This window comes from Coregonus clupeaformis, chromosome 5 (genome assembly GCF_020615455.1).
Source record: "Coregonus clupeaformis isolate EN_2021a chromosome 5, ASM2061545v1, whole genome shotgun sequence".
NCBI lineage: Eukaryota > Metazoa > Chordata > Actinopteri > Salmoniformes > Salmonidae > Coregonus > Coregonus clupeaformis.
In genome coordinates, this window is record NC_059196.1 from 20,664,738 (window position 1) to 20,679,004 (window position 14,267).

At 45.5% G+C, this 14,267-nt stretch overlaps 1 protein-coding gene across 1 annotated transcript; it reads right to left on the minus strand.

Annotated features, from left to right (window-relative positions):
• Nucleotides 1–581: 581 nt before the first annotated feature.
• On the minus strand, nucleotides 582–3,573 carry LOC121564545 (frizzled-9). The gene has a single exon (XM_041875825.1). It carries the CDS (start codon nucleotides 3,063–3,065, stop codon nucleotides 1,311–1,313), a length of 1,755 nt encoding a protein of 584 aa, XP_041731759.1. The 5' UTR covers nucleotides 3,066–3,573; the 3' UTR covers nucleotides 582–1,310.
• Between the last annotated feature and the right edge of the window lie 10,694 nt (nucleotides 3,574–14,267).

The following is a 14,267-nucleotide window of genomic DNA, read 5'->3' on the forward strand; positions in this document are numbered from 1 at the left end:
TTTTTGGCAATGAAGCCCTATATCTACTTCCCCAGAGTCAGATTAACTCTTGGATAGGCCTACCATTTGTATGTCTATGCCTGCAGTTTGAAGAAAGTTGCTAACAAGCGTTAGCGCAATTGCTAACTAGCGCTAGCGCAATGGCTGGACGTCTATGGTAACTGCTAGCATGCTAGTAGATACCATAGACTTCCAGTTATTGCGCTAACACTAGTTAGCATTGGATCGCGAAACTACCTCTAACTTCCTTCATACTGGATGCAGAGACATAATGGTATCCATGAGTTCATCTGACTCTGGGGAAGTAGATAAAGGGCTTCATTGCCAAAACCACGAAGTATCTCATTCAAGATGATGACCCAAACCTTGAGACTATTTATCATGGATTGTCACTCTATTCATCTCCAATTCTCTTTGAGGAATAGTGTGTCGATGTTGCTTCCAGGATGTAGCCTATTGTATTGAGAAAAATGCTCGAAAGGATTACAGTTGATTTTTGCATGTTGGCATCACCATAGGAATCAGGCCACCTTTCATTTGCACATCTGATTTATTCCATAGATAATCTAACAAAGTTCTCATTTTGTGAGAATTGTATTTATTTATTATAGAGCCAAATTATTATCAAAGAGAACATAAAATGCTCTAAATATAATTTCCTCAATCAATGCAATGAAGCTAAACCATATTGAAACATGTATAGGATTCACACTCAATGTAATAATAGTAAATAAACCATTATCAAAAGCATACAATTAAAAGGCAGTTAAAAAATGTATACCCCATTTTATTATTCTTAAGAACTTGATAAGAGGCACTGTATTTTCCTTGATTCTCAAGAGTTTACACTTTAGCCTAATGGATGCACTCCAATCAAACTTGTGAGAAACCAAAGTAAACTTAAATTAAATATATATACAATAAATAGACTGTTTAACATTTAAACATATTTATGAAGTTATTTATACCTAGTTCAGGGGAGAACAATGCCTCTCCTTTAAAATGTCCATGCAAGTCCTTTTCTGCATTGCAGTTGAGCATGTCTATGTAATACAGTCCACACATCTTGTGTGTCTATAAAGAGCAATACTGAACATTTCCCATCAACACTGAAATAAGGAAAGCTGTTTCCGCTTCCATACTGTAGCCTATGCTTTCTCCCTATGCACAGAAAAGCAACAATTGAGAGTTGAATTATAACTTCTTCCTCTCAATCTTATTCCATATACTACAATGTCACCCCAGAAGCTTCATGCATTTAGACAGAGCATTGAATGAACTGCATACTGGTAATATACTGTCTGTCAGTGTCAGACATGTGTGAGGCTGTCTGAGTAAGGGTCTGTCTTGGCCATGTGGAGCACCACGGCAGGGGCTTTGTAATGACAGTGTGTGCTGCTGCAGCTCACGCCGCCACAGGGCTTCCTGCTAGTCCTGTCTGATGCCAGCTTCCTGCTGCACAGGCCCTGCCAGGTCTGCAGGGTCTTGGAGCTCCACACCCACACACCACTGGTGATGCCCACCACCAGAGACATGAAGATCTTCAGCATGAACACTGCCACGGTGGGCACCGACGCCTCCAGGGAGCAGTCCTTGTTCCGGCGCCCGGGGAACGACCCGCACTTGCCCTCCAGACCCCTGAACTTCCAGTAGTCCATGTTGAGCCTCTCGTAGAAGTAGCAGATGATGACGCAGGTGGCGGGCACCGTGTACAAGATGGAGTAGATGCCGATCTTCACCATGAGCTTCTCCAGCTTCTCTGTGTTGGTGCCTTCGGTTTTCATCACCTTGCGGATGTGGAATAGAGCCACAAAGCCGGTGAGGACGAAGGACGTGCCAATGACCAGGTAGCAGGAGAGAGGGATGAGCACAAAGGCGGTGAGCGCGCCAGAGTCCATGCTGCCCACGTAGCACAGACCCGTCAGCTCATCCCCTGCTACCTTCCTCATGGTGAGGATGACGATGGTCTTCAGAGCTGGGATGCCCCAGGCGGCCATGTGGAAGTAGTTGCTGTGGGCCTCGATGGCCTCGTGGCCCCACTTCTTGCCAGCGGCCAGAAACCAGGTGAGGGTGAGGATGACCCACCAGATGGACGAGGCCATACCGAAGTAGTAGAGGATGAGGAAGACGATGGTGCAGCCTGTGGACTCCAGCCCCTCCTGGATGATGTAGAGCTCGCCATTCTCCCGGTCGCAGGCGATGTTCTCGGCCCCGGCCACCGAGCGGATGATGAAGGCCACAGAGTAGACGTTGTAGCACATGGAGAGGAAGATGATGGGCCGCTCGGGGTACTGGAAGCGGTGGGGGTCCAGGAGGAAGGTGAGAACGGTGAAGGCCGTGGAGACAAAACAGAGCGTTGACCACACCGTCATCCAGATGAAGGCAAAGTCCTTGTCCCGTCTGGACCAGAACACGTCCACTGTAGAGGAGCAGCGGGAAGCACACGACTGGCTCTTCTCCACGTAATGGAACTTCTCTGGGTTCTCGCAGGAACCCAGACTGCCTGTGGAGCGCCCGTTACTGCTACCCGGTTGCCTGGGCCGAGGGGGAACAAAATGCAAGTCCTCTCCCTTCTTGCTCTCCGTCTTGACGTCGTTCTCTGGAGCCTCCATGCACAGCGCGTTGGGGTCATTCCTGGTCGGGAGCCTGGAGCAATCCAGCGAGTCAGGCCATGCGTAGTTGAACTTCTCCATAATGGGAGAGCACTTCTGCCTGACCTGCTCACACATGGGCCTGCAGGCTGGGATGGAGGTAGACACTTTATCAGTGCACATCGGGGCGTAGAGGGAGCAGAGAAAGAAACGAAGGTGCACATCACAGCCGTAATCCAATAGAGGTGCAAACTCATTCAGCTTGATGGAAGCCTCCTTTTGGTTTTCATGGTCCATAAAATTGGGCATTCTGGTCATGTTGTAGCCAATGCCCTGGCACATGGGAATTACTATGGGTTCACATTTGGCTGGTCTGCCTCGTTCCAGGTCGTATGTTCCTAGCTCCACACTGTAGGCAGCAACCACTAGCTGACACCAGAGAGAAATCAGTATCTTCAAAGGAGACCCCTCCATGCTTATTTTCAGTCATATGTTTAGTGTAAGAAATAGTTGTATTTGTTCAGACCAAAAATGATATTTCCATATTATTTTACCATTGTAAGCACAGTCCCAAAAAGTAGCGTTATAAATCCGTTGTTACAAATTCATTTCCTGCTGATACACAACGCAAATGCAGGTAAAATATAACACAAATAATTACAGTAAGTAAACACTAGTCTATAATATATTTTTTTATATAAAGCTTCCCCGGAATTAGATGTTTAAATGTTCTTAGAAGGGAAGACTCCGAGCCAATTCGAGCAAGGCAGAGTTCAATCTTGAAAATGAAGTTCGCAATGAAATTAGAAAATAACGGTGGTGAGCTCAAATAACGTTCATTACAGAAAGTGTTTACTCCTTATCCTTGACTTCTTAGTTTTGAATAAAAACTGTTTAAAGCTGAATCCGTGCATCTGTTTGCAGCAGTAGATATATTTCACTCTACCTCCGACAACCGCACTCCATCCATCGTTTGAGAACACTGAACTTTCTCTTCTATCTACGGCTCTTACCCAGTGCGAGGGTGGGCATTTCCATGACACGACGCTTTCATCTCGCACCGCCCACTGACCTGAGAAGCGTCTTTAAGCGCATGCACAACTAAATTGATTCCACATTTTTTTATTTGGGAATTTGAAAGTGGTGAGTGAGGTTTGGATAAATGTTAATCTTATAATTTAACCTAGTGATCATGATCCTTAGGCTACTGTTTTCTTTTTACAATAGGCTATGTCCCATTCTGTCCAAATAGTTTATAAGGCATCTTATGATAGGCTACAAATCTTCTGCTTCTGCAATGGTTTAAGTGAGTAGTGAAATGGTCACTATTTATCATACAGTATCACAATGTATATTATTCTCTTTGGTATCACTAACATGGCAGAAGTTATGTGGCCAGTGATTGTGCCTAGGTAAAAGACTATTGTTACCATCTAGTGGCTGAATGGTAAGCTACAATTGTCCCCTTTGACAGCTCAAATAAGTGTTTGATCTTTTCATTCATTTACATTTACATTTTAGTCATTTAGCAGACGCTCTTATCCAGAGCGACTTACAGTTAGTGAATACATATATATTTTTTATACTGGCCCCCCGTGGGAATCAAACCCACAACCCTGGCGTTGCAAACACCATGCTCTATCAAATGAGCTACATCCCTGCCGGCCATTCCCTCCCCTACCCTGGACGACGCTGGGCCAATTGTGCGCCGCCCATGAGTCTCCCGGTCGCGGCCGGCTGCGACAGAGCGTGGATTCGAACCAGGATCTCTAGTGGCACAGTTAGCACTGCGATGCAGTGCCTTAGACCACTGCGCCATTCACTGTGATATAGCTGACTCTACTCATGCACAAAATCCCATTGACGAGGCTATCTTGGGAAAGGTCAAAGAGAGACCAGAAAATATCAAAGAGACAGTATTTATTTAATTTTTTATTTTATTTAACCTTTATTTAACCAGGTAAGCCAGTTGAGAACAAGTTCTCATTTACAACTGCGACCTGGCCAAGATAAAGCAAAGCAGTGCGATAAAAACAACAACACAGAGTTACGTATGGGGTAAAAAAACAAAGTCAAAAAATACAACAGAAAAGATATATACAGTGTGTGCAAATGTAGCAAGTTATGGAGGTAAGGCAATAAATAGGCTATAGTGCAAAATAATTACAATTAGTATTAGCACTGGAATGCTAGATGTGCAAGAGATTATGTGCAAATAGAGATACTGGGGTGCAAAAGAGCAAAATAAATAACAATATAGGGATGAGGTAGTTGGGTGGGCTAATTTCAGATGGGCTGTGTACAGGTGCAGTGATCGGTAAGGTGCTCTGACAACTGATGCTTAAAGTTAGTGAGGGAGATAAGAGTCTCCAGCTTCAGAGATTTTTGCAATTCGTTCCAGTCATTGGCAGCAGAGAACTGGAAGGAATGGCGGCCAAAGGAGGTGTTGGCTTTGGGGATGACCAGTGAGATATACCTGCTGGAGCGCAGATTACAGGTGGGTGCTGCTATGGTGACCAATGAGCTAAGATAAGGCAGGGATTTGCCTAGCAGTGATTTATAGATGGCCTGGAGCCAGTGGGTTTGACGACGAATATGTAGTGAGGACCAGCCAACAAGAGCGTACAGGTCACAGTGGTGGGTAGTGTATGGGGCTTTGGAGACAAAACGGATGGCACTGTGATAGACTACATCCAATTTGCTGAGTAGAGTGTTGGAGGCTATTTTGTAAATGACATCGCCGAAGTCAAGGATCGGTAGGATAGTCAGTTTTACGAGGGCATGTTTGGCAGCATGAGTGAAGGAGGCTTTGTTGCGAAATAGGAAGCCGATTCTAGATTTAACTTTGGATTGGATATTCTTAATGTGAGTCTGGAAGGAGAGTTTACAGTCTAACCAGACACCTAGGTATTTGTAGTATGATCCAACAGCGTATAATATGACAGTGACACACAGCATAATACGTCATGGTCTTGGCAATAATATCAGACATGTTCAAAAACTAGGTGCACATTAGGCCCATGAACTAGGTGCACCTCCGACACATTATGCTAAATCTAAGATGTTTGAGCTTTCAAGGCTAAATGAAAGATATGTATAAAATGCATCAAATATTTAAATAGGCAGCTTCACCAACACTTGAGTTTATGAAAATGTTTCCTGAAATCAGCCGCATATATTTGAAAAAGATCTCACCAAGAAGTCATTTTAGATGTGAATGAATGCATTTTCATTGTTAGTCCATTGCAGCAGTGCTTTTTCTGCATCAAAGGCAATGTCCAAGCCTGGATTGTCTTTGAACTCCTCTTAATCGAGAGAGAGGGAAGAAAGCTTTTACTATTTTGCTTTCTTTTCTGACAAATGGTGGTGAAGGTAGGCAATAAAACCATGTAACCCCTGGTGTTATAATGTGGTGCTGTATCAGATTTGGCAGTTGGTAAATATGCTGTCACCTTGCCTTCAATTTCAAATTGGGGCTTGATACTCATCTAGCCAGAGAGGAAGTGCATTCCAGACACAGAGATGTTATCTTGCTCCACATCAGCATGATGCTTTTGGTAAATCTAGTATGATACTTCACAGTTCTTTCACGTCATTGTTTAGCTTATGCATTCACGTGTTAGCCCTTCTAAAAAGCCCAGGTTTCAAAGCCATGAGGCAAAGTGAGAGGGCCTAAGAGTCAAAAAGGCTTAACAAAAAAATACTTATCTAGATATAGCTTCTCAGGGGGTAAAGCGCACACAGTAGAACAGTTGTGAGTCCATTTGAAATACTAGGTCCATGGAACCCATTAGAAAGGCACAGTAACTGGAATGACGTATCAAGCAGGGAAACATGAGCGAGGTGGGGGGTGTCACCTAACCAGAGAATTGATTTCCCACTTCTTGGAAGAAAGTACAAATGTTGAGGTTAATTCTAGTCCCTCATACACACACGCACACACACACACACACACACACACACACACTACCCCAACCCACACACACACACACACACACACTACCCCAACCCACACACACACACACGCACTCCCCCTTTTCCAACATTGCAATATAACACAGCTTGCCATTGCCAGGTTTTTGTATGTCTTTATAATAACTAGCCTCAAACAAACCCGCCATCAGTAATCAGACGATCCAACGTGTGGGCCTTGTAATTATTACTCCTCTTACTTATTGATTATCATATATCAGACACCAAGCCATAAACACACTGTGGAGAACAATGGGAGAGCTTGCCACAGCTTAGGTTGACATTACTCTCCCAGAGACGCTGGCTGTCTGAGGTCGTTATGGGTGTAATAAGAGACACCTCTCACTTAAAGCACTACATTTGGACGGCCATACTGCTTTTGACAGGGAGCACAATGGCATATTGTTGGAGGTCGGATCATGCAATTAACTCTTTGCTCATTCAGTCCCAATCCTCTACTGCTCTGATACCCTGGCCTTAGCTAAGTCTCACCGTATAGAATAAGGGGCCATCCCTTGTAGGTGTGGGTGGGGTAGAGTGTTTACTGAATGTTTGGGCACGGCTCTCAGTTAGTTTCAGAACCATTTCAGTAGCAGGAAATATGTTACCTAATTTACTGCAGTGGGTGAGTGCAAAGGTGACAAACCAACTGTTATGCTCTACTGCACTACTGCACTATTAATATTGTGAACTCTCAAGAACTACAGTATTGCACTATTATTGTCATGCTATTCTTAAACTGGTTAAGAGAATTGTAAGGAACAAATTCTTTCATCATCACAACCCATCTGTGTTCTCCATCTCTCAGTGATGTGGAAATATAATGTTATTTATAGCTCTGGGGATGGCAGGTAGACAAAATGAGCAAAGGGCTTTCTATTCCTTGTCCTCTTCTCTCATATCCCTCGATCGGCGGGGAGGGAACACAGGCACTTAACGAGGTAGGCAAAACCCAGCACTTTTCCAAATCAAGGGACCTAGGCAGCACAGACAGGCTCCTCAGAAGCATTGATAGAATGTGAGGTGCCAAGCAAAGCAAATATTTTAGAAGGATTTCAAAAATAAACGGGGGTCTCAGTTCTGTATGAGGGATTCATTAAAAGGGTCCAAACAAAAGCATCCAACCACACTATGTCAAGATACGTGTGATATCAGATACTGTAGAGAAAACTAAAGGAGATTTAATATAATCTCTCTACAAACAGGGATTCCAATCCGCAACTCCTGACTCTCATCTATCCTTTAACCATGTCCAAAGTGAAAGGAAGAGAGAGAGAATGTGTGTGTGTTTGTGTGTGTGTGTGTTCGCGGAGTTATGCAATACATGTCTAATTGTGTGTGTCCATGCATTCATTCATTTTTGTGTGTTTGCGTGTGTGCATGTGTGTGTGTGTGTTTGCCTGTGTACGTGCGTGTGTGTAGTCTGTGACAGATATTTGTAATAAAGAGAGGTAGGAAAGGGAAGCCTGATGTTGAATAGCTCAATTTGTGAGCGTTAACCTTTTCCCCTTTGTTTTTAAAAGCGGAACTTTCTTGGCATACACACGTCTACTTTCACTGTTCCCGGGGGAGCAATGCAATGGAAAGCAATACTACTGTGTGGTCGCAGGCCTAGTGAAAGGGGAACGGGGGTGTTTTGAGTGATTGTATGGTTGTAATGCGGTAAAGTGGGGTTAGAAAGGCTTTGGAAGAGTGTAAAGATAACTCTTCGAAGGGGGGCATACAAATGATATCGCTTAGTTTGTTGTTGCAACTCGCAAACTTGGATTATTCACATTTCTGTGGACGGGTAACAGAAAAACAATGCCTGTTTGCCAAGGTCGTATAAATGGAGAATATATTATTTTCTGTTTTCCCGGAATATGAATTCTCAGCAGGCATTCTCCGTTATAGTGAATGCTAGGCTTGGTTAGATTTCACTATGGGTCAGAGTGCAGGAGTAAACTACTCCAGTGTTAAGGCTGAGGTGGAAGGACTAAAATTGGACTGGAAGGGAATGGAGCCAAGAGGGTCAGGTGTAGCTATTGAAGTAATAAGCAATATTCCTAAATCAATGTAAAACTAGCATTTGCCATCTCTTCACAAGACCTGTCACGCACTGCTTGAAAAACCCCAGACATAGTAAAAACGATACATCTCAAATGAACTTCTAGTTTCTAATATCCCCTCTAAATACCTTTCTCTCCTTTGTATTTTAGAATGAACCTGAGTTTGAGAGAAAAGGAGTAGAACACCTTCCTAATATTGATTTGCACCCCCTTTTGCCCTCAGAACAGCCTCAATTTGACCTCAAGGTGTCAAAAGCGTTCCACAGGGAAGCTGGCCCATGTTGACTCCAATGCCTCCTACAGTTGTGTCAAGTTGGCTGGATATCCTTTGGGTGGTGGATCATTCTTGATACACACGGGAAACTGTTGAGCATTAAAAACCAAGCAGCATTGCATTTCTTGACACACTCAAACCGGTGCGCCTGGCACCTACTACCATACCCCGTTCAAAGGCACTTAAATATCTTGCCCATTCACCATCTGCCCATTCAATCCATGTCTCAATTGTCTCAAGGCTTAAAAATCCTTTAACCTGTCTCCTCCCCTTCATCTATATTGATTTAAGTGGATTTAACAGGTGACATCAATAAGGGATCATTCACCTGGATTCACCTGGTCAGTCTATGTCATGAACAGAGCAGGTGTTCCTAATGTTTTGTACACTCAGTGTACTATCAGAGTGGCATGAAGCAGTAAGTAAGTTATTTCCTTATCTTGTCGCTAACAAAATGGAGGCTACATTTATTCGCCCTCCCAGCCTTGCTGTGCCCCAGTCACCTCTGAGGAGCCACGATCATCAGAGAGCCTGTTCTATCCCACTCTCTCTCACACTATTCTCTTAAATCACCGTCACGTCAAGGCTGTGAATAGCGGACCAATAAGTTCAATTAACACCCAAATACTCTGAATCCGTGCCCTTCTGGCCACCCGTCACCACCTTCCCGGGGTGGCTTCTCGGGTCTCAGCACATAAGAGAGCACCGCCAGCCCCCCTACCCTAGCCACAACTCCCCAGCCCCCTCCCCCATGTCACACACACAGCCCCCCTTGGCGCCCTGGTCACACACACTGACACAGCCCACCTATTTATACATCACAACCTGGCAGCGTACATGGGAAAACAAGGCCACTATCTGTGTGTGTCCAGTACTCCCTATTCAATCATACTTTCTCACTTTGATGTCTGGGGAGATAAAAGGACATCAGATGACTTCAACTATATCTGAGGATTTCTATATAGTGAAAGGTTGACAGACAGGCCAACAAGCCAATCATGTGGCGATTGAATGACAGAATTTGCCCCCACTCCCTTCCTATTGGTGTAAAAGTCTGGAGGACTAGGCCATGGCAATCAAAGCAATCAGTGTCCTCACAGATCCTGTGAAGATCCTCAGAGTCTCCCTGAGTCTTACAGAAGAGGTACAATAGCATAGAGATAGATACTGTATCAGTGTAACCAACAGTGTAATATCTCATGGTTGTTGTTACCTGTGGCCTAGCACCATCTCCAGCTGGAGGAAAAGTGCAACAGTGAGGCAAGGGGGTAAAGGGGTAGAGGGCAGAGGGAGGGATCGGCTGGAGGACAAGCAGCGGGTGGGACGGCATCTATCTTTGAACCCCCTTCTCAGACCCCCCACCCCCACCCAGACTCCCTCTCACTCCTGCCCCCTAAGGATTACCAGCAAGTTTGACGGGCCAAACAAGGTCTATTAATAAACTGTGTGTGTGTGTGCTTGTGTGTGTTTGTGTGCACACGCATGTGTGTGAGGTGGAGGTTTGCATGTACATGTGCATGAGGAAGGGATTGGTTACATTGTACTAATGTGTTTCTATACTGGACAAGACTGTCCGGTCCTTACACAATCAATGGGGGTAGGGGCACCTGCCACCAACATCTCCCAGAGAGGAAAGTGGGCTGTTTCAATCCATATCTTAAACCTTGATAATTATTTGAGTATCAAGTATTATATTACAGAGTAACAACAGTAAGATAATCAACATGCATATGTGTGCATGACTGAATGACACATGCTGTCACGCCCTGGCTCGGGGGACTCTCGTATGTTGAGCCAGGGTGTTAGTTTCTATGTTTTGTGTTGCAGGTTGTGGGTCTAGTTTTGCTTTTCTATGTTGGCCAGGGTGGCTCCCAATCAGAGACGGCTGTAGCTCGTTGTCTCTGATTGGGAGTCATACTTAGGTAGCCGTTTGGCACTCATTCATTGTGGTTTCTTGTTCTTATTGGGTTTGTGTTCAACCGTAGACATCACGTTATCGTCTGTTGTTTTGATCGTGTGATCATTCTCTAAATAAATATGTTCACCTTCAACGCTGCGCATTGGTCCTCCTCCTTAGACGATCGTGACAGAAGAAACCACCACAACTGGACCAAGCAGCGAGTCGAGGAGCCATCGCCAGGGAAATCCCTAGCAGATCTCCGTGGCAGCCTCGACTGGGTCAAGCCGAGTGAAGAGCAGAGAGAGTGGACTTGGGAACAATGGAGGAAGAGCTTCGACTGGGTCAAGCCCATTGAGGAGCTGAATAGCGGGAGTTGGAGACAGAAGAGCGAGAGTTGGGCGAGAACTATAGAGGCCTGGCCCACGGGGAGGAGAGACCCCCAGAAATTTTTTAGGGGGGGGCTCACGACGTCGGGGCAGCAGGAGGCCGCGATAGAGCGGTCCAGTGGGTTGGCAGAGGAGGCCGCCAGGTTACGGGGGCCACTGGTCGAAGAGGGGATGGAAGGTGGAGAGGCACGGCGAGAGGTACTGGGGTGTGTTACCAGTCCGGTCCGGCCCGTTCCAGATCCCGGGGTAGGGCCAGTGGTGTGTGTCCCCAGTACGGTCCGGTCTGTTCCTGCTCCCCGCACCAAGTCAGTGGTGCGCTTCGTCAGCCCGTCTCGGCCCGTTCCTGCTCCCCGCACCAAGTCAGTGGTGCGCCCGTCAGCCCGGCTCGGCCCGTTCCTGCTCCCCGCACCAAGTCAGTGGTGCGCTCCGTCAGCCCGGCTCGGCCCGTTCCTGCTCCCGCACCAAGTCAGTGGTGCGTTTCGTCAGCCCGGCTCGGCCCGTTCCTGCTCCCCGCACCAAGTCAGTGGTGCGCCCGTCAGCCCGGCTCGGCCCGTTCCTGCTCCCCGCACCAAGTCAGTGGTGCGCTTCGTCAGCCCGGCTCGGCCCGTTCCTGCTCCCCGCACCAAGTCAGTGGTGCGTTTCGTCAGCCCGGTTTGGCCCGCTCCTGCTCCCCGCACCAAGTCAGGGGTGCGTTTCGTCAGCCCGGCTCGGGCCGTCCCTGCTTCCCACACCAAGCCAGTGGTGTGCGTCGTCAGTCCGGCACAGCCCGTGCCTGTTCCACTGGTGCCTGGTTCGGCACGGGTCAGCTGCTTCACGCCGGAGCTAGAGAAATCCGCTCCACCAGTGTGCAGTCCAGCTCCGGTCAGCAGGGCCAGACCGGACCAGGGGTACTTTGGGGGGTTAGAGAGCGAGTGGGGATCATGCCCGGAGCCGGATCCGCCGCCTAGGCGGAGTGCCCACCCGGTCCCTCCCCTGTTGTGTTTGGTTGGCGCGGTCGGAGTCCGCGCCTTTAGGGGGGGGGGTACTGTCACGCCCTGGCTCGGGGGACTCTCGTATGTTGAGCCAGGGTGTTAGTTTCTATGTTTTGTGTTGTAGGTTGTGGGTCTAGTTTTGCTTTTCTATGTTGGTCAGGGTGGCTCCCAATCAGAGACGGCTGTAGCTCGTTGTCTCTGATTGGGAGTCATACTTAGGTAGCCGTTTGGCACTCATTCATTGTGGTTTCTTGTTCTTATTTGGTTTGTGTTCAACCGTAGACATCACGTTATCGTCTGTTGTTTTGATCGTGTGATCATTCTCTAAATAAATATGTTCACCTTCAACGCTGCGCATTGGTCCTCCTCCTTAGACGATCGTGACACATGCGCAGCATAGACTATTTGAATGAATATACACAGTTCCTTCACAAGGTATTCATAAAGTTATTCATACCCGTTGACTTATTCCACATCTTGTTGTGTTACAGCCTGAATTAAAAATGAATTACATGGATTTTTTTTTATCTCACCCATCTACACATAATACCCCATAATGACAAAATGGAAACAATATTTTAGAAAATGAAAAAATTAAATACAGAAATATCTCAATACATGCTAGAATCACCTTTGGCAGTGATTACTAATGTGTTGTATTGGATTTGCCCCAAACATAAGGCTTTGTATTCAGGACAAAAAGTTAATTGCTATGCCAATTTCTTTGCAATATTACTTTAGTGTATTGTTGCAAACAGGATGCATGTTTTGGAATATATGTATTATGTACAGGCTTCCTTCTTTTCCCTCTGTCAATTAGGTTAGTATTGTGGAGTAACTGCAATGTTGTTGATCGATCCATCAGTTTTCTCCTATCACAGCCATTAAACTCCTGTTTTAAAGTCACCATTGGCCTCATGGTGAAATCCCTGAGCGGTTTCCTTCCTCTCTGGCAACTGTGTTAGGAAACAGGCCTGTATCTTTGTAGTGACTGGGTGTATTGATACACCATCCAAAGTGCAATTAATAACTTCTCCATGCTCAAAAATATATGAAATGTCTTATTTTTCTTTCTTCTACCCATCTACCAATAGGTGCCCTTCTTTGCGAGGCATTGGAAAACCTCCCTGGTCTTTGTGGTTGAATCTGTTTGAAATTCACTGCTGAGGGACTTTACAGATAATTGTATGTGTAGGGTACAGAGATGAGGTAGTCATTCAAAAATAAAGTTAAACACTATTATTGCATACAGAGTGAGTCCCATGCAACTTATTGTGTGACTTCTTTTTTGTAATTATAGTTTTTATTGTTTCCTTTCACTATATAACAACAATGCAATTGAATTACATTTGGCATTAAACAATAATATGACAGACATGAATATACAGTGCACCTGGAAAGCACCCCGCCCCCCACACGCCACAGCCCCACTCCAAAATGGACCAAATAAAAAAGCTACCTAATCCATTCTAGAACGCAGCAAAATACGGAAAACTTCAAAGGGAGTGAACTCCCCTGAACGCACCGTACGCACAATAAAGATGGAAAAGGAAACAAACGTTTCATTTTTCACCCACAATCCCCCCCCCCCCCTTCCCCCGATAACAACTATGACAACAAAATGAAAAAAACGAAACAAACCAAAATAATTATATTAATAATAATAATAAATAAATAAAATAACAACTAAAAACCTACCCCTACAAGTCGTCTATGTATGTCTGTAGTCTATCGGACCGTTACATATTGTTTTCACTTTCTATCTCTGAGAGAATATGTCCCCAGATGTCAAAAAAGGTATCGAGTTTACCATTAATTTTATAAATCAATCTTTCGTATGAAGCTGTTTCTGCCAAGGCTACATACCATTCCTTATATGAGGGAGGGTCCTTCTCCCTCCAGTGTCTCAATATGACTCTTTTGGCTGTGGTTAGAGCAACTTTTAGCCAGTTTAAACATGAGCTTCTCAGTCTATCAATATCCTTAGTGATATTTAGTAATAACAAATCACGATTTGCTAGTATTGTGGTACCCTGCCTCCCTTCCTTGTTCGGGCAGGCTTCGGCATTCACCGGCCTTCTAGCCACTGCGCTCCATATCTCATCATTCCATTTGTCTTGTCTTG